General features: G+C 53.7%; 2 protein-coding genes across 3 annotated transcripts; one reads left to right on the top strand and one right to left on the bottom strand.

Annotated features, from left to right (window-relative positions):
• Nucleotides 1-273: 273 nt before the first annotated feature.
• Ccdc157 (coiled-coil domain containing 157) lies at nucleotides 274-12,026 on the top strand. Its single transcript, XM_026788709.1, has 11 exons — nucleotides 274-346; nucleotides 1,259-1,523; nucleotides 3,469-3,640; nucleotides 4,450-5,095; nucleotides 5,722-5,799; nucleotides 6,117-6,307; nucleotides 7,031-7,207; nucleotides 7,338-7,506; nucleotides 9,342-9,481; nucleotides 10,101-10,189; nucleotides 10,272-12,026. The coding sequence occupies exons 2-11, from the start codon at nucleotides 1,276-1,278 to the stop codon at nucleotides 10,519-10,521; spliced, it is 2,160 nt and encodes a 719-aa protein (XP_026644510.1). The 5' UTR covers nucleotides 274-346; nucleotides 1,259-1,275; the 3' UTR covers nucleotides 10,522-12,026.
• Nucleotides 12,027-13,070: 1,044 nt separating this feature from the next.
• Rnf215 (ring finger protein 215) lies at nucleotides 13,071-18,196 on the bottom strand. Of its 2 annotated transcripts, XM_005366130.2 has the most exons (9): nucleotides 17,787-18,192; nucleotides 17,395-17,538; nucleotides 16,755-16,826; nucleotides 16,590-16,675; nucleotides 16,054-16,210; nucleotides 13,934-14,053; nucleotides 13,714-13,857; nucleotides 13,395-13,497; nucleotides 13,071-13,307 (listed from the first exon to the last, which is right to left on the bottom strand). In XM_005366130.2, the coding sequence occupies exons 1-9, from the start codon at nucleotides 18,075-18,077 to the stop codon at nucleotides 13,285-13,287; spliced, it is 1,140 nt and encodes a 379-aa protein (XP_005366187.1). In that variant the 5' UTR covers nucleotides 18,078-18,192; the 3' UTR covers nucleotides 13,071-13,284. The 2 variants fall into 2 exon arrangements, with proteins under 2 accessions (XP_005366187.1, XP_026644511.1); XM_026788710.1 differs by lacking the exon at nucleotides 16,054-16,210 and having other exon boundaries at nucleotides 13,714-14,053; nucleotides 17,787-18,196.
• Nucleotides 18,197-18,513: the final 317 nt, after the last annotated feature.

Raw genomic sequence — 18,513 nt, 5'->3', positions numbered from 1 at the left:
CCCCTATCAGACCAAGGCAGTTTCTTTATTCATTAACCAATACAAGCAACACATAGAAAGAAGGACCTCCTACACCACTTCCCGTTCCTCCAGACTGGACTCTTCTTCTTGCAGGTAGCTCCCACCCAATCTCCCAGGAATCTCTCCTGACTGTGTGCTCACTCACTCACTCTCTTGTGCATCCATTCCCAGGGATGGGAGGGCCGCTTGCGGCCAGCCCTGCACCTGAACCAGGAAGCCAGGAGCCAGAAAGCCAGGCATCTGCACAAGCCCCAGACCTCAGAGCCTAGTGCGAGAGATAGACATAGTCATTCACTCCAGCTTCATGGGCAAACATCTGTGAGAGGTAAGAACTAGTCCTCCGGGAAATCCAGAGTCTACCTCAGACCCCAGCACCACCTTGGGCCTCTGAGTTTCCCAGCACTTTCGGGCCCAGGTCTCAGGCTTGGTGACCAGGTCATACAGTGATGAGCTCAAAGGGCACAGTCCACATGTTCAGTGCAGGGGTGCAGTGATCCTAGCATTCCCTGTCGTGCTGAAGCTATGATGTGTTTGGGCTGTGTCACATGTAGCATGGCTCCAGACTTGGACCTGCCCGGGAGCAGCGACAGTGTGATGCCAGGACAGACACAAAGCAAAGCTGGGGTTGGGATAGAGAGACCACAGCATCTCAGAAGCTCCACATTTCTATAGAGGGCTGGGCAGGGGGGCAAGGTCATTATAAATACACAGGGAGACTGGGTTTATGGTCTACCAGTGGACATAGGAGACAAGTTTAGCTAGGTAGGTATAGTCTCAGTAGGGGGCAATACTCAGGCTGTAAACATGCATGGGGAGAAAGCTATGGTGGGAATAGTCTGAATATACTGTCAACATCCGTGCTTAGTGCCGCAAGGGAGACTCTGGAGTCCTTGATAGTCTGTGCATATCAATAGCATCCATTCATTCAGTACTCCACTTACTCGGGGCTTCCTCTGTTCCCTTCAGGTAGAAGACTCATTCCTATACAGCAAAGGGGCCTGGGGCACACAGATTCTCTGGAGGCAGGGTCACCATGGGACTGGGTAGGTAGAAGTGAGGCTAGATGAGGCTGGCTAAGACATGCAGAGAGCCAGGGTCTAAAAGGCCTGTCACTCAGGATTTCTCCCTAAAATCAGAGGTGGATTTTGGATTTGGAACACACAGACAGGCCAGGGGGTTTATAAGGTTCTCCTGGCAATAGCGACATCACTTTGGCTGACCCTGGTTCCTCTTTCAGCACCAGGAGTTGTGGGGATGGCACACCTGCTAGGCGGCCAGGCCTGCATGGACAGCCTGCGCAAGGACCTCACGGACCTACAGGGCACCATTGTGGATGTGTTCTCCCGCGCTGGGCCTGTGCGCTTCCCATCCTGGAAGTTCCCTGACCGTGTGGCCTGTGACCTTGACATGGTGGCCCTTCTGGAGCACTATGACCACGTGCCAGGTGACCCTGAGTTCACGCAGTTGTCCCATGCTGTGCTGCTGGAGCTGGTCATTGACAGGTGAGGCCTGGATCAAATCTGGACATCTAAAGATGCCAAAACCTGCCCCTTTGTAGCAGCTGCAGGAGCCCTTTCAACCCATCAACTGTGAAGTGAATATACAGGTCCGGCCACAACTCAAGACCCTTTGTTTCTTTTTTCTTTCTGGTTTTTTTGTTTTGTTTCGTTTTGTTTTTCAAGACAGGTTTCAAGACACAGTAACAGCCCTACCTGCCTGGAACTAGCGCTGTAGACCAGGCTGGTCTCCAACTCACAGAGATCTGCTTGCCTTTGCCTCCTGAATGCTGAGATTAAAGACATATGCAACCACAGCCCCGACTTCTGCAACACCACCTTTTATTCTGTGCTGTACTCTGCTGCCCTATCCTGTCTACCTCAGGAAGTTCTGTCTTTATCCCCACTCTGCCCTCTGCTGTTGGTCCCCATAATACCAGGGCACTGCCTGCTATCCCCTCAGGTTTCTGTGTGGCAGGAACACTATAGCTGCTGCTTAGCATTTTCATCCCAGCTTCTGGAGTTTTGTGGACTGTGTTCCCTCTGTGCTTCTCAAGGCGAGAAACGGGGTGGGGGATGTTTTTCCCACCCTTGGCCCTGCTAGGCAAAAGCCAGTTGCTCTTCTGTCACCCCACCACCTCTACACTGTCATTAAAATTTCCTCCTGGGAACCACTCAAAAACTGCCCATGCAGTAAAACTGCAGGGACCAATGGGCATCAGAATCACTGAGGAGGGACCTGCCTGGATCCAGAAGGCAGGGTACTCCTGAGAGGCCTGGAGGAGGTCTGAGTGTGAAAGCAGTGCTTGCACCTCCGCAGGGCTGGACTGCTGTGAGTGCAGAGCACTTCCTTTCCCAGGGCAGGCAGTGAAGCCAGCCCTGCCAATCCCTTCCTGCTCTGACAGAACACCCCTTTACCTACCAGGGCCCGATCACTCACCCCTTTCCTGTAAAGCTGTTGCTGACATACCTCCCGACCCTCACACGCCAGCTAAGCATTGTTTACTTCTGAGTTAGTACTAGCTTCCTTTGTGTATAAGTGACTCCTGGGTATAAAAGTAACTCCTGCCAGAGACAACTGAATCTAAGCTTAGCTTGGGAACCCTAGAGTGAAGGCTGTGGCCTCTAGCCAACAGTGTGACATTTTAAGATGCTCAGGACATGTCAATGATGGGACCATGGCTAAGGCTACATGTATCACAGCATCCCCCACCACAAGTGGCTGTCTGAGAACACAGACTGATCAGCTAAATTCCCTGCTGGGTCCTAGTTCCCCAGTGTTATTATCCACATGGCCCAGAGGGTGGGCCTGGAGGCAGTAGCTACCTCCTCCTCAAGACCTCGGGGCCTCCTGCTACCCCTACCTCCTGTAACAAGATAAGTTCACTTACCTTCCAGCTGTGTGTTGCAAACATACAATTCTATCTTTAAGGTAAGTCTTGGCCATGCCTAGGCACACTTTCCAACACCCCCTTTCCCTAGCATTAGCTTGACTAAACTTGAACTTGGAGGTTAGCTGTCTGCACCCCATCTCAGTTGTCATAGAGGTTGCTCAGCCTGGAAGAGGCAGCTCTGACTGGAACCATGAAAATGCATACATGCCCTTGCCCTGCCCCGCTTACCCTGTGACTTTGGGATGTTCTTGCTATTTAGGGGTTTCATTTGTAAAAGTGAGGCACTACTTAGCCAGGACTTTCTGAGCCAGGCTGCCTTTCTTCAGCTCCTTAGTCAGGTGGGGAACCATGAAGCAGAAGGTACTTCCATCCAGCAAGCCACAAGAGGGCACCAGCTTGGAGGTGGCCCCTGGTTTGAGCATGATGCTCACATGGACTCTCTCTAGGTCCTTGATGTCCAAGTCAATCCCCAGAGCTCAAAGCTCTCCCGCCCTCGTTGTATGAAGACTTTATTAGACCAGCATTGGCCCCAGGCCACCCAGCAACTCTGCCCACAGGCTCCTGCTGCTGCTTCAGAGCTGTGCCAGCTACCTGGAAAACCTCAGTCTGGATCAGATGATGCCTCCTGCCCGAGTTGCAGGGCCATGCATGTCTGTGGGGCTCACAGTGCGGCGCTTCTGGAACAACCTGCTGAGGCTGGGCATGCTGTACCAGCAGGCAGTGCCCCAGGTGGGTCATCTCAGCCCCTAACTGTGGTCTCCCTCACATACTGTTCCTATTCTAGCTTCTTACCACGCCACTGCACCCGCTGGTCCTCTGCTGGCTCTCCACTGCCCAGCTGGGGCACTCAAACTCTAGAGCCCCCCATTCAAGTCCCATGGCCTTGGCAATGAAGAAAGCAGACCTTGGGGTCAAGTCTGGCTCCCTGGCTTTGCTGTTTCCACACTGAACCTCAGTTTGCTCATCTGCACAGCAGGTTTTCTAGCAGGTTATCCTTTAATCCTCACAGTCGCCCTGTGAGGAAGGGAGAGGAGTCTAAAACAGAGTGGTTACAGTGGCAGAGAGCAAGCAAGAGCCCGGGAAGTCTGGAGAGGTGGCTCAGAGGTTAAGAGCACTGGCAGCTCTTCCAGAGGTCCTGAGTTCAATGCCCAGCAACCACATGGTGGCTCACAACCATCTGTAATGAGATCTGATGCCTTCTTCTGGCCTGCAGGAATATATGCAGACAGAATACTGTAAACATAACAAATAAATCATTTTTAAAAAAAGAATTGGCTGTAACTGCCACCATTACCCTCCCAGTTCCATGCATATTTAATCATGCAAAGCCTGGGATTAGAGCAGGGAGAGCAGAAAAGAGGCCAGGGCTGGGTTGAGTCAGAGAGAAAAGGGAGAAGGTTCTCTGTGATTTTTGTGGGTGTCACTTAACATCTGAAGGTCTGATCACAGGGCAAGGCTGTCATGAACATCTCCAGCGGACTGGTTACCTCCCATGTCCATCTCTCTCACCTGCCTTCCCTTTCTTTTCCTGACCCCAGAAAAGAGCAAACCAAGGGGAGATTCCCATCGGCAAGCCCACAGCTAAGGGTGAACCATCCAGGAGCCCCGAATGCATGACTGCCAAGTTCATCAAGCCTCCTTCCCCAGTGCCAGGCTTGCCCTTGATCTGCCAAGGGCTGCAGAGCATCCCTGTCAGAGTCTCCTTGCGGGGTCCAGCTGGGACCACCGAGAAAACCAAGAGCGTCCACTCCCAGACCATCGAGACAGCCTTGGTGCCCTGTGATGCTTGCACCAGTGTCCAGGGCAGCTTGTGGGAGGTGGGCAAGGTGGTCATCGGCCTGTGTCAGAGCCAGAACTTGCCTTCATCCTTGGGCCAGTTCCAGAAGCTGGTGCAGGACAGCATGGGGCGCAAACCACTGCCAGCTGCCACCATGGGCCACTGGGCAGCAGAACAGAGTAAAGACCTGACTCGTCTCAATAAGCATGTGGGAGCCCTCACCCAACTTATCGGGCCCCTCAGGGCCCAGCTGGAAGAGGCTGAGGGCCAGAAGGACGGGCTACGGAAGCAAGTGGGCAAACTGGAGCAGGCTCTGCAGCAGGAGAGAGGAGAATGGCAGCGGCAGACAGAGGAGGCTGAGCGGAGCCTGGCCGAGTGCGAGCGTGACAGGCAACAGCTAATCGCAGGTTACTGCCCAGAGGCCAGATACTGCCATAACCTTAGGACAATCATCCCTCCTCCCCGTCAGAGAGCAGGGCAAATCCCAGTAGAATGCATGGAAGAGACCTAGGAAAGAAAGGCGGCAAGAAGGGTGTAGACATCCATTGGCCACCCTGTGAGCAGGGGATACCTGGAGGCTTGCGTAGCACCTGAGCCTCAGGCTTGTCGCCTCAGAAGGGGAGAGGGCTGGGATGTTCATCTAACATTCACTCAATAATGGTCACTCAATAAAAGTACCTGCAGGGAGCTCCCCCTATCCCCAGCACCTCTGCCTCAACAGAGCAGCCTCTTGGCTTTGGCAAAAGCTCTTGGACAGACACAAGGTACTGCTGTCCACTGTTACCAACTGAGGGCTTAGGGCAAGAAGTCACTGCTTTCTGAGCCTCTCCACTGCCTCCACGCCGATCACTGGGTCCAGCAGCCAATGGAGCATACCAGGGCCCAAGGCCTCCTAGGATTACCCCAGCCCCACCTTGGCAACTCAAGCAGCCCTTGCACACTGGATGGTTGCCTCTACTCTACAGGGTTCACTGGGCTTACAGGCCACAGGCCCAAGTGATCCACTGAAAGGCCTTTCTCTTGGCTGCCACAGAAACGTGTGACCTAAAGGCAAAGGTGACCAATCTGGAGGGAGACCTGAAGCAGCAGCAGAAGTCCATGCAGGCCATGGGTAAGAAGCCCCTTTGTGTGACCCCATCCACATCTCCAACTCTTTGTATAACTGCACGTGTACCTCTGTTTCCATCCAAAGCTTCTAGGGCGGAGAGTGGGAGCCACAGGAGAATGGTTCTGACTCTAGGCTGATGGTGATGGTCCAGGCTGGAGTCTCAATTTCAGGGGGCAGAAAGTGCCTTCTGTAGTCCAGACCCGCCTCATGTGGTCCAGAGCCCCGTACTGTGATCTGTGACCTCTGCTTAGTCCCAGTCAGAGACTCACCCAGAGCTCCCTTCCCCTGCCCCCTGTGTACCTGCTCTCTCAATCCTGCAGTGGCAAAGACGCAGCAGCTGGAGGAGGAGGGTGAGCGGAGGGCAGCAGCTGAGAAGCAAGTGCAGCAGCTGGAGGAGCAAGTGCAGCTGCTGGCAGGGCGGCTGGATGGGGCTGGGCAGCAGATCCGCTGGGCCAGCACAGAGCTGGACAAAGAGAAGGCCCGAGTCGACAGCATGGTCCGTCATCAGGAGGTGAGGGCTTCAGGCTCTGCAGCCCTCTTATCCCTATTCCCTGCCACAATGGGAGGAGGTGGATACTGTTGTTCCCTATTTTATGAATGGAGAAACTGAAGCGTAGTGAGGTTAAACAAGTTTCCTCAGGGCATACAACTAACTACCGAGAGGTAGAGCCAGGTCTCTCTCTTTATATTCAGTGTGTGCCAGGATATTTGGGTTTCTTTTGTTTTGGCGGAGGGGTTCAAGACAGGGTTTCTCTGGGTAGCCCTGGCTGTCCTGGCTCACTTTGTAGACCCGGCTGCCCTCAAACTCAGAGATCCGCCTGCCTCTGCCTCCCAAGTGCTGGAATTAAAGGTGTGCGCCATCACTGCCCAGCTGTTTTGTTCATTTGTTTGTTTGTTTGGTGGGGGGGAGTGATATTCAGTGACACAGGAAAATATGACACTGGAGACTTGATGAAAAGAAACAAAACTTGTTTCCCAGAATCCTTTTTGAATGAGTGGAAAGAAGGGGTCATCCAGCTGCTTTCTCAACAGTGGGTCTTGGTGTTGTCCCGATCAAATGTGCATCTGCCTGCTGCCTTCCTTCTGCAGTTGAGCATCTGTGCGCTGATCTCTGCATCCAAACATAGCACAGAGGGTCAGGGTCACAGACACCGCACCGCAGCTTCCTTAGTCCCAGATGGCTAGTTGGGCCCCAGGGTCCTTTTATCTGCCCTGCCTATTCATTTCCATTCAGTCCCTGCAGGCCAAGCAGAGGACTCTGCTCCAGCAGCTGGACAGTCTGGACCAGGAGCGGGAAGAGCTGCGGGGAAGTCTGGATGAGGCTGAGGCCCAGCGAACTGAGTTGGAGGAGCAGCTGCAGAGCCTCCAGAGCGACAGGGAACAGGGACAGTGCCAGCTACAGGCACAGCAGGTGCAGTGGGGTAGGGTGAGAGAGAGAGGGCAGTTCTCTTTTCCGAGGAGCCTCTAACCTGTTGTGTATCCCTGGACCTGTGTGTCCCCAAGAGAGCTTTGAGCCAGGGCTAAGCTCTTCTTTGCCCCAGGAACTACTGCAGAGCCTGCAGCGGGAGAAACAGGAGCTGGAGCAGGTAACTACAGACCTGCAGCTGACCGTCTCGGAGCTGCAACGGGAGCTAGAGGAACTAAAGGAGCGGGAGCGACTGCTGGTGGCCTTCCCAGACCTGCACCAGCCCACAGAGGCCCAGATCCAAAGTAGGGGCCTAGGGTACTGCTGAGGGCAGGGTGGGGCCTGGTTGGGCATAGGCTTGCCTGGATGTGATCGGGTACTGTTCTCACCCTCAGCAAGAGGAGACTGGGGGCAGGAGGTGAGCTGTGGTTCTAGAGACGCCATGATCCACAGGTGTTCTGTGTTGTTCACTCCTCTATGGAGACAACGGCAAAGTGACTGTACCTCTCACCCTAGTGCAGTGTTCTCAGCCTTCCTGATGCTGTGACCCTTTAATACAGTTCCTCATGCTGTGCTGACCCCAGCCATATAATGCTACTTCATAACTGCAATCCTACTGTAATGAATTATAACGTGAATATGAAGGAGATCTCTATGCAGCTCCTGTGAAAGGGTCATTTGGCTTCCAGAGGAGTCACAACCCACAGGCTGAGAACAGCTGCCCTAGTGGAACTGAGGCATGTCTTCCCTTAGCACATGTCCTCCACAGCACATGCCAGTCCTGGCTCAGCTTCCCCAGGTTGCCTTTCCTGGTGTCATACAGCATAGGACCATCTTGCTAGGACATATCCCCAGCTGTTCAGTCTCTTGAGCATAGGGCATCTACACTGGTACAGGATCCTGCCAGGCAATCTCTGCTCTCCCACCAGCTCTCCTAGACTTCTCAGGCCCTGGGATGGGTGCGTCCACTGTGGCTCAGCTGTCAGTGAGTCATCACTCCTGAGCGCTACACGTCAAACCCTTGCTGCCCACAACTGCCTCATGGGCTTACCTGGACTTTCTTTTTTTTTTAATATTTATTTATTTAATATGTATATAATATTCTGTCTGTATCCCTGCAGGCCAGAAGAGGGCACCAGACCTCATTATAGATGGTTGTGAGCCACCATGTGGTTGCTGGGAATTGAACTCAGGACCTTTGGAAGAGTAGGCAATGCTCTTAACCTCTGAGCCATCTCTCCAGCCCTGGACTTTCTTGTTAAAAACTTTTTTTGCACCTTTAGTGTGTGTGTGTGTGTGTGTGTGTGTGTGTGTGTGTGTGTGTGTGTACCTGCCGTGGCACAAGTGTGGTCAGAAGACAGATGTAGAAGTTGGTTCTCTTATTTTGCCATATGGGTCCAGGGGTTCAGGGACCACACTCAGGTGGTCAGGCTTGGTTTTGATCTTTCCTTGCCTGCTGAGCCATCTCACTAGCCCTACAAATGTTTGGGTTTTTTTTTACATTTTTTCTGTATGGCTATTTTGACTATGTATGTATGTATGTATGTATGTATGTATGTGTGTATGTATGTATGTATTTATGTATCAATGTACTGGTGCCTGAAGGCGGAAGACAGGGTAGATCCTCTGAACTGGAATTAGGGGGCTGTGAGCTACTATGTGGGTGCTGGGGATTGAACCCCGGTCCTCTGGAAAAATAGCTAGCACTCTTCACTGAGCCTTCTCTCCAGTCCAACAACCTTCTCATAAACCAAGAAACTGGGCTCTAGCATGGACAGCAACTGCTCAGGTGTATAGGACTGGAAGCTGTCATTCATCTACCACACACAGTTAAGGAAGAACATATATGATGACTTCCTGGGACTCAAATCCCAGTGGACCTTTGCACAGCCTATAGTACTCTAACAGGTCAATGACAAGTGGTCCTGAACAAGATCCAAACCTCCAAGTTGTAGAACTCACCCTGCTCTCAAATTCTAAAATGTAACATCACCTTTCACAGGCAACAGGAAGGGAACAAAAGCCTCTGAAGGACTATGTGACAGGATGCCTGGGTGCTACCCCTCCCCACCCTCTGCCCTGTGCAACTGGACACAAGAGGCAGGTCCAGTGATGTAAGGCCCCAAATATGTCTTTGCAGACTCCGGCAATGTCACCCATGACATGGAGAGGCAACTGCAAGCCAATGGTATCCGTATCCAGATCCTACAGGAAGAGAACAGGCGGCTCCAATCAATGCTGACCAAAATCCGAGAAGTGGCCCAACAGGGAAGCCTCAAAGTGAGCCTTTGAGGGGAGTTGGGTATTTGGAAGGTATAGCATGATTAATAAAAACCCAGGGACTCCAGATAATTGGAGTTCAACCTGAAGGTCAGAAAAGCCAAACAGTCAGCTACTGGCTCTTACCTCTACCTCAAGATGAAATGGCGATCCTGCCTCCAGGAATCTCAGAATGAGACTAAAGGTGTGTGTCAGGCTGACCAGTGGGGCTGTTTTACTCTCTAATCTTCAGGCAGCTTTATTTATTAAAATGCAAATGAAATATCACTACAGGAAGGGGTCCTTACCAGGCAGGACTCAAGACTGCCTACCTCGTGGCACGTGGCTTTAGGCCACATTTGAAAAACTTCTTCCGTATGTCAAAAGGTATGAGGCTGTGGAAGACATAGCCTTCCAGCTCACATCCCACTACAGCCCCTCCCTCCTTTACTTCAACAGTCAGTATGCATTGCCTGCCCACGGGTTTGCAGATGAGGAGGCCCTTGGATGGTTTTGCAAACCCCATCTCTTAGTGAAGGGAACTTGAGGGTTTGGTTGGGGATTCTGCCTCCCCATCCATCTTTGGACACTAGTGCAGGGAGGGACTCCTGGGCCCTTCTAAGCTTGACCTTCTTTGCAGATGATCCCACAGGGCCAGCTCTGGTCCCCTCCCTACAAGGACACCCAGGGAGAGGTACCCCCAGCCCAAGCACAGAATACATCTCCAGGGTGAGTAGGCTTTCCTTGAGGTGGGGCAGATAAGCGGTGGGGTCCCTTGATCACAGAGAATTGTGTTCCGGTCCTCCCTCAGGCCCATGGGCAGACGGCAGTCTCCTGGCAGCAGGACGAGCAGCACAGGCAGGACCCACCCAGGAGGGTCCCGAGCATCCCCCTCTAGGCAGCCCTGCAACTGGCCCAGCAAGTCCTCTTTGGAGGACAGAACCCACTCAGCCACTTGCACCCAGAACCCCATCCGAGCCCTGGCCAGGCTCAGGAGGAAACTCTCACCGAACCGAGGTCAGGCTGGCTCTACATACCAACCCCAGGGACGACCCACCTAACCTGAAGCAGGGGTAGGGCTGGAGGGCAGGCGGCTAGCAACCCCCATGGAATAAAAGCCCCAGCCATCTGCCCACAGTGATCTTGGCCTCAGCGTGGCTGAGCTGGGGGGAACAGACCTTTCCTCCTTGTTGGACAAAGGCCTCTGTGATCCCACCAGGCAGGTCACTGGCCCATAGAGGCCTGCCATTGAGTGTGAACTTTTTGTCTCCATCCTGATGGGCACTGTGGGGAGAGTATGCAGAGGGGTCACTAAGCAGCACTCAGGGTAGGGCTCGGGATGTATGGGCACATCTGGAACAAGGAACCAGACACCAGGACTTTGCCTCTGGCCCATCAAGGGAGGCAGGGAACAGCAGTGCCGTCACCTTCCACCTTGGTTGGCTCTGCAGCTCACCAAGGAGCTCACTGCCTTTAGGGACAACTGAGAGGTCAGAGCCTCACAAACCACCAAAGGGAAGACCAGGCCTTTGGACACCTTAGCCAACCATGGTTTGATGAGCTCAGGATGACACAAGCCTGAGCAAGGCTGGACCAACCATCCTATGACACAGTGGTCATTTCTCTAGAGCGGGCTCATCAGCCTGCCTCAAGTCACAGGACTTCTCAGGTCACTCTCCAAGCATTCTGGGCGGCATTATTTATTTTGTGGTGGGGAGGCCGTCAGGTCGACTGCCTTAGTTTGCAGTGAAGGGTCAATGGGAGCCGCATGCGCAGTAAGCTGGCATTGTCAGGTCTCTTGACTCTAACAGCCCAGGGTGTCTGGAGGAGACTGGATGCTCTGAGCCACTATACTGGGGAGAGGCCGTTATGCTGTGCGTTCCAGGCCTCCGCTGACTCAACATCCATTTCTTAGCTCCCACTTCTACCAGTTGGTAAGCCAGACCCTTCCCAAACAGGAGGACTGAGAGTTTGAGGCTAGTTAATGCTATATAGGGAGGACCTGACTCAGACAGACAGACAGACAGACAGACAGACAGACAGACAGACAAGAGAACAACAAGAAACAAGCAAAAAGTCCAGAAGTCCAGGTTGTTTGTGTCTCCTTTAGATGGCTCTGCGGAAGAGTCCTTACAAGCTCTGGCTGGGGCAGAGCTTGATCCTTAGGCTTAGGCTGTGGAGCTGAGGTCCCCATAGCCATGCTGCTCTTGCCTGGCCTCTTATTTGCACCACCCATCTTGAAGAAGGCAGCAGAGCCAAGTGTGGTGGTGCTTGCCTGTAATCCCAGCACTCAGGAGGCAGAGGCAGGCGGATCTCTGAGTTTGAGGCCAGCCTGGTCTACATAGCAAGCAAGCTTCAGGACAGCAAAGGGTACATCTAGACCCTGTTGAGAGAGCGTGCACAGCAGAGAATGTGTCTCCCACACGGATTCCCCTCGGTCTCTGACTTGCTCCTGCTTTCCTTGGACGCGTGCTGACCAGAAGCTTTTCTCATTTTCTCGTTCCTGTTAGTGTTGGGAACTGGATTCCGGACCTTGTGCTCTACCAGTGCCCTCGCCTGAAGGTCTCACCTGAAGGTCATGTAACATAAACTTCTTAGAGTCAGGGTCCTAAAGATTACACAAGGCGTGTTCATGCAGCAGAAGGGTGCGAAGCTTTGAGGACTGTAAGAGTTCTCCCTGCTCCAAGCAAGAGAAGCCAAGGTGACTGGTGACTGCTATTTTGTTTGGTTGTTTTTGGCAGGAGCCCAGGCTGATATCAAACTCACTGTATAGCCGAGGTTGATTTTGAACTCATGATCCTCTGGTTTTCTTAGTAGCCCAGTTCGGCCTTGAACTTTTTGTTTTGTTTCTAATTTATTTATTTACTTATTTATTTTTGTTTTTATTTTATTTATTTAATTTTTTTGAGACAGGGTTTCTCTGTGTATCCTTTGTTGTCTTGGAACTCACTCTGTAGACCAGGCTGGCCTTGAACTCACGGAGATTCATCTGCCTGCCTCTGCCTCCCCAGTACTAGGAATAAAGGGGTGCACCACTGAGAGGCCCACTGGCCTTGAACTCTTAATCCTCCTGCCTCTACCTTCAGGTTTCTGGGATTACTGCATATGCCATCACATACCCATCTATTGCTTAACATCTTAAAACATCTGCACAGATTTTATGTCTTATGTTAAAATATATTCCATGTTTATTTTACTATTAAAACTTCCCTACCCAAATGTTTTTTTAAATGACGCCCTTGGCAGATGCACCTCATATATTCTGTGGCTTCAAGTATCCTGGTCAGTGACATTTAGCTCAACCAAGAAATAGAGCACTAGATGGTTTCTAAGGCCTCTGATCCGCCAGACTGGAGTCATCCGGCTGGACAGGCAGCAGGTAGTGGAGGAGGCTCATTTGAACGTTACACCTTTGATTTGACTAGGCAATAGCCTCAAAGATGGGGTCATGCCAGTGGGTCCCATGGCCACAAATCTTTTCCCTCAATCTATCCCCCAATAAATAGCATAAAATTCAATCACAGACGCCCTAGAAGCTGGAGACAGATGTAGTGGCCATGTTTTCTTTCCCCAGAGTCCTGGGAGCTGCCTATAAGGGCAGACACAAATATCCCAGGGTTGCAGAGAAGGGCTTTAATATTTCTCCTTGCCTGTTGGGTCCTGGCTCTGTGTCTTCAGCCCGGGGCTGTGAGTCCCTCCTACCCATCATGGGTACAGTGAGGCCTTGACTTTGCCCACAGGGCTAGCTGGTCTGTCCAACCCACTATCCTGTAGTGGAGGCTGGGAAGAGTCCATCCCAAAGTGCAGACGCTCCACTTGGGCAGTTAGTCATCTGAGTAGTGGTTCCCTGAAGGGTAGAAGTAAGAACAGAGAGAGAAGGATCAGATGGGGCTTGGGGGTTAGCCCAGGAGTCCCCCCTGCCCCTGATGCTCACCCAGGACATTGAACTTGCACAGTGGGCAGGTCTGCTGTAGCATCAGCCAGGGGTCCACGCAGTCTCGGTGGAACTCATGCTTGCAGGGCAGTACCCGGAGCCACTACAGGGTGGGGGAGGAGCACAGGCTCTAGATGACGGCCAGAACTGTGCCCTTCACCTGGGCTATGCATTGAGCACTCCTGGGTCTTCCCCGGGTATGCTCTTAGTAGCCATGATGAGGACTGGAAGAAGGTCCTGGTTGGAGGGTTGAGGGTCTTGGGAGCAGGATCAGGGATGCCACAGGTCAACTGGTGGTTGACTTTGCCTAGGCACTAACCTGCTTGTTACAGAAGTTGTCTAGACACACAGCACAAGTCTCCGTGCCAGGCTCTGGAAGGCTGTGTGCTGCTCTGCTCAGCCGGCAGCGCCGGGTCTTGAGGGATGCTAGTCTCCGAACCACACGGCGTTTGAACAAATCCCCCTGTGGGAAAAGGATGGCCACAGTCTTGCAGGCCCAAGGGCTGTGGGCATGAGGGCTTCTACAATCTGGCTCCCACCTGGCCTCCAGGATCCTGCTGGTTTTGTCTTGATGCCTGCCGCTGGGCCTGAACCACAAGGCCTGTGCACAAGAGCATGGCCACAAGCAAGATGGCATTCCATAGCTGCTGCAGGGGCTTCTGGGGAGGGAGAAGGATGTCAGGGCCTCTGGGCTGCTCTACACGTTTCCCCCAGGAATAGCCACCCCCAGGAACACTGGTGACAAAGCAGGGGACATGCACTGAGGGCCTCTGTCTCTTCAGGCTCCATCTCACCTACCTATGCACTCCTCAGGATCTGCCCCAGATGCATGGAGAGCCACATCTGTCCTTAGTGCCTTGCTATTCTGTTGCCAGCATAGATTTCCTCCTGGTCTGTCCCTACCGTCCCCACTTGCCTTCATCTAAGCTGATGTTCACCCCTGAAACTGCAGAAGCAGCAGGAACAGGTGTACCTCTATGCTGCGATCATTTCTCTCTCAATTGACAGCACACAGGCCCCACCCCCAGATCATGGACTTCAGCGGCAATCCAACAACGCCATGCCTCCTTCACTGTCTTCTCCCTTGTCCCTTGCCTTGTTCATGCCCTGACACATTTCCCCTATCTTGAAAATTGCTTTTACTTGCCCTTGTCCTTTTAACAACTTTGGCCTATTGCTCCAGGAGCTCCCCCGCCCCTCAGGGTGACTGTTCGCCCCGCCCCGCCCCGCCCTCCTAACACCCATTAACCAAGGGCTTCCTTGCTGCTGCCCTGGGTAGTCCTCCAGGCCCTTTCACTGGTGGAGAAGGAAGTCCGACAAGTCACACTGTAGCTAGCCTCAGTCTCTGTGCAAGCCACGTGGGCACCCGCACACAGGTGCACCGGCTCACGCAGATTAAATGTGCTATGACCAATAAAGACACTTCAAAACTCCCGGCTTTCTCAGTAGCTCTTGGTCTTTGTCACGGATTACAGGGCGGGATGTCCTAACAGTCAGTGCTTCCCTGTGATTGCTCTTCCTAACACCCTCGGTTGGGCCCAGGTGCTCTGGCTATGACCCAGAAGGGTTCACTGTTGTCCTACACAATGACTGTATCTTTCTGCTCCCCAGCCAGAGCCGCTCTGAAATTGCACTGAGGCAGCCAGGCTGGAAGCCCGAGGTAGGGAGAGCAGGGCAGGGCCCCTCCACTAGGACAGCAGGGTGCTGCTCTTCAGGACAGCTTTTCATTCCTGGCTCAGGGTGGCAGCTGGACCTGGGGCCGGGCTTGGCATCCATGTCCATCAGGACAGCTACTTGAGATGCCTGCCCAGCTATCGTTTGGACATCTCATCTGCCACGTCCACCCCAACTTGGCTGGCAGTATGTTCGCAGCTGTTGAAATCTGTCTTCTGTCCCTGCCAGCCTGTCCTAAACACTGCACATTCTCACCTCCAGGCCACCTGGGCCCTTTCCCAGAGGTCTGTGTAGTCCACCCCAGGGGAAGGGAGAATGTGAGGAACAGGAAAACACTGGCCTGTGGTTGCTCAGCTAAGGTTCAGGAGCCAGGGTTTTAACCTGTCTGACTTCAAACTGCTCAGTGTGGCCCTTATCATACACTAAGAAAGAGTACATCTTCCTCTCCCCAACTTATACAGACTGGGGTTCAAGAAATGTTGTGGATTGAACCCCTGGAAGCTAAACACTGGGAAACGTGGACACTAAGCCACTCTCTCCAACATACTGGGTTGGATCTAAAAATGCTGAGAAAGCCTGGCCAAGCCCAGCTATGACTGAGCAGACGGAGCAAGACTACGAGCAGAGCAATGGAGGGGACAGACAGTCCAGAGCAGTGAGGTGGGCTGAGCTGCGGAAGTGCCATTAGGCAAGGACTCATGTGGACAGAAAAAAGGGGAATGAACACCAAAGGCCAATCAGGGCCAAGGTCCTGAGACAGGAAGTGAGGGTATGTATAGGAGCTGGTAAACAACATAAGGTAGCCAGAACGTAGAAAGAAGACTAGAAATAAAGAAGCAGCGGGGGTGAACTCTGCAGCAGAACACTTGCTTAGCGTGTACGTGGCCTGGGTGCTTTCCCCAGTGGAAAAATAAATGGGAAGAGTGAGAGATCTGTGAAGGCTGCTGGGGGGGGGGGGGCACACACGACAGCAGCAGCTACCTACCTGCTCCTGGGCCTGACCACCTCCCAGGCACACCAGGTCCTGCCAGCCGCCATAGCTGTCCTTGGAGAGGCCACAGGTAGTCCACAATGTCAGCTTCCACTCGATGTTGGCAGACAGGGACTCTCTACTGGTGATCTCAGCAGTAGCCTGGGTCCTCCTGGGAGGAAGAATCATGGGATGGGGTGGGGTGGGAGGGCAGACAGGAGATGAATCTACCTGGCTCTGCAGTGGATGCCCAGGGTATTGTTGCCATCGGCCTTCTGGTTTGGCCCTCAGGCCTTTCCTGGCTGTTTTCCCAGGTTCTCACCCAGCCAGGCCAAGGAACAGCCTGACAACCAGGCTTGCAGCTTCCTCATGCTGGGCTAGTCCCTCTCTGCCCATAGGGCAACTCCTTTCCCAGGCCGTGCCTCCTCCTCCCCATCTCCCCGGTTCTGAACCAGACAGTAGTTTACAGGCTAATGGGTCAGGCCCACTGGAGGAGAGTCAGAGACCCACAGCACTCGGGCAGCAAACCACCCCAAACAAACCCAACTCACTGCAGAAGTGCCTCCAGCAGCTTGGTGACATTGGCAGAGTAATGGAGGACAATTACTGGCCTGAGCAGAAGCTGGGAGATGTCCAACTGCAGGGGACAGGGGGGTCAGCAGGCTGCGGTCCCCGGTCCCCTCACCTGCTCACCCTCACAGTCTACTCCGGTTTACCTCTCGGACCACACTATGGTTTAGGATGAGGAGAAGCAGGGCCGAGGCTCCCAGGAAGAGGGCACGGCGCATCTGTAAAGGAAGCGAGAAGGTGAGAGGCTGCCACACCTGCCTTCCCAGTGGCCCCGGTTCTCAGGAGCCTGACCACTGGAGAGACTAGGCTGAGCTCCCTCAAGGTAAGCAAAAGCTAAACCGGAAGAGCTATGACAGCCAAAGGTAACACGTGATGGTTGTGGACTGAGGCAATATTTAATTATGAGGCAGAGATTACAATATTTTAGCGATGTTAACTTTCCCAACTTCAGATACCATAGTTACATAAGAAATATCCTTGACTTTAAGAAATTTGCACATTTTCAAGTGTGTGTGTGAAACTTCCACTACTGTAGGATCCAGAAAGCCTCATCATTTGCCCTAATCCTGGCAAAGCAGCTTCCCCACCCTCGCTGACTCCCGTCACATATTCTGAGAACAGGTGCTCTTTCCCAAGGAAATCTTCCGCCCCCTCCCACCTCCCCATCACACTGGAGTCTACTGACCCAAGGCCAGGCCTTCTCTGGAAGGCTCCTCATAGGCCTGGCTCTAGAAGATGTTCTGAAAGCATTCCCTTTCTCCACTTCCCTCCAAAAACCCTTTGCACCTGCTGGACCAGGGCCTTGGGATATGCCTTCCGGCCACTGCCCTGATTGTCCTGGTGGAACTGGGCAGCCTGCTCTTTGCCCACATACGCCACTGCAATCCAGCTGTCTACAGGTATCTCTTGTTCAGCATCCACGACATCCATCTGTGTGAGGAGCCATGAGAAAAGGGAGGCAAAGGGTGTAGAAGAAGCAGCTGGGGTCTCCCACAGAGGATACAAGGTCGGGGTGTGGAAATGATTTTGGAAGGGGTATGTGGATCTCAGGTCTGTGAAACCCTGAATGCCGGAGAGCGGCTCTGGGCTGTTTAGGGCTTGCTTCAGAAGGAAGACAGATACTGGGGAGCAGGGTCTTACGCGAGGGTCACGGCATGTTTTGGCAGGGTTGCGCTCACCAGCAGCAAGCGACCGCCCAGCAGCGGCTCGGGACCAGCTTCAGGACCTATCCTGACGCCCTCCAAAACCAGGGCGTCTTGCCGCGGCAGCTTCACGTCTACTCGCACGGCGCGGGCTCCGCCCCGTCCCGCCCGGGCGGCCGGCTCGCTGCCATCCGCCGCGGCCCCGGGCCCCGCCAGGCCCAACCACAGAGGCAGTAGGGGCAGCAGCAGTAGCAGCGGCGACGGCGGCGATGGAGGAGGTGGCGGCGACGGTGGCGATCTCAGCGAGGGTCGATCGGCAGGGCCCATGGTCAGAGCGAAGAGCTGGCGAGCCCGTGGGCTGGGGGGTCCTGGGCGCCTGAAAAACGGAGAAAGCGAGGCCGCGCCGGACGGGGCGGGGCGCCGGTAGGGGCGGAGCCGCAGCCGGAGGGGGCGGGGCACCGGGAGGGTGAGCTGAGTGGTTGGCAGCTCCGCGCGCCCCTTAGTGGTCCCTAGCGCCCCCTAGTGCAGGCGGCGGTGGATGCTGAGCTACGGCCCAATCCCTGACAACAGAAGGCTCAGGAGAGCTTGCCAGGTTGTCAGTGTAGTCAGTCTGGGTAGTCGTGGGACTGGAGAAGGGCAGGAACGAGGGAGGCGCAGGGACCTTGACGATGGACCCACGGTGTGACCAAGGCTATGTCACATCCTTCTCCAAGTCTGTGTTTCTTCATAGAATCAAATAACAGGCGATAGAGAATCAGCAATG

This window comes from Microtus ochrogaster, unplaced genomic scaffold, assembly GCF_000317375.1.
Source record: "Microtus ochrogaster isolate Prairie Vole_2 unplaced genomic scaffold, MicOch1.0 UNK6, whole genome shotgun sequence".
Classification (NCBI taxonomy): domain Eukaryota; kingdom Metazoa; phylum Chordata; class Mammalia; order Rodentia; family Cricetidae; genus Microtus; species Microtus ochrogaster.
This window is presented reverse-complemented; position numbering and strand designations above follow the sequence as displayed.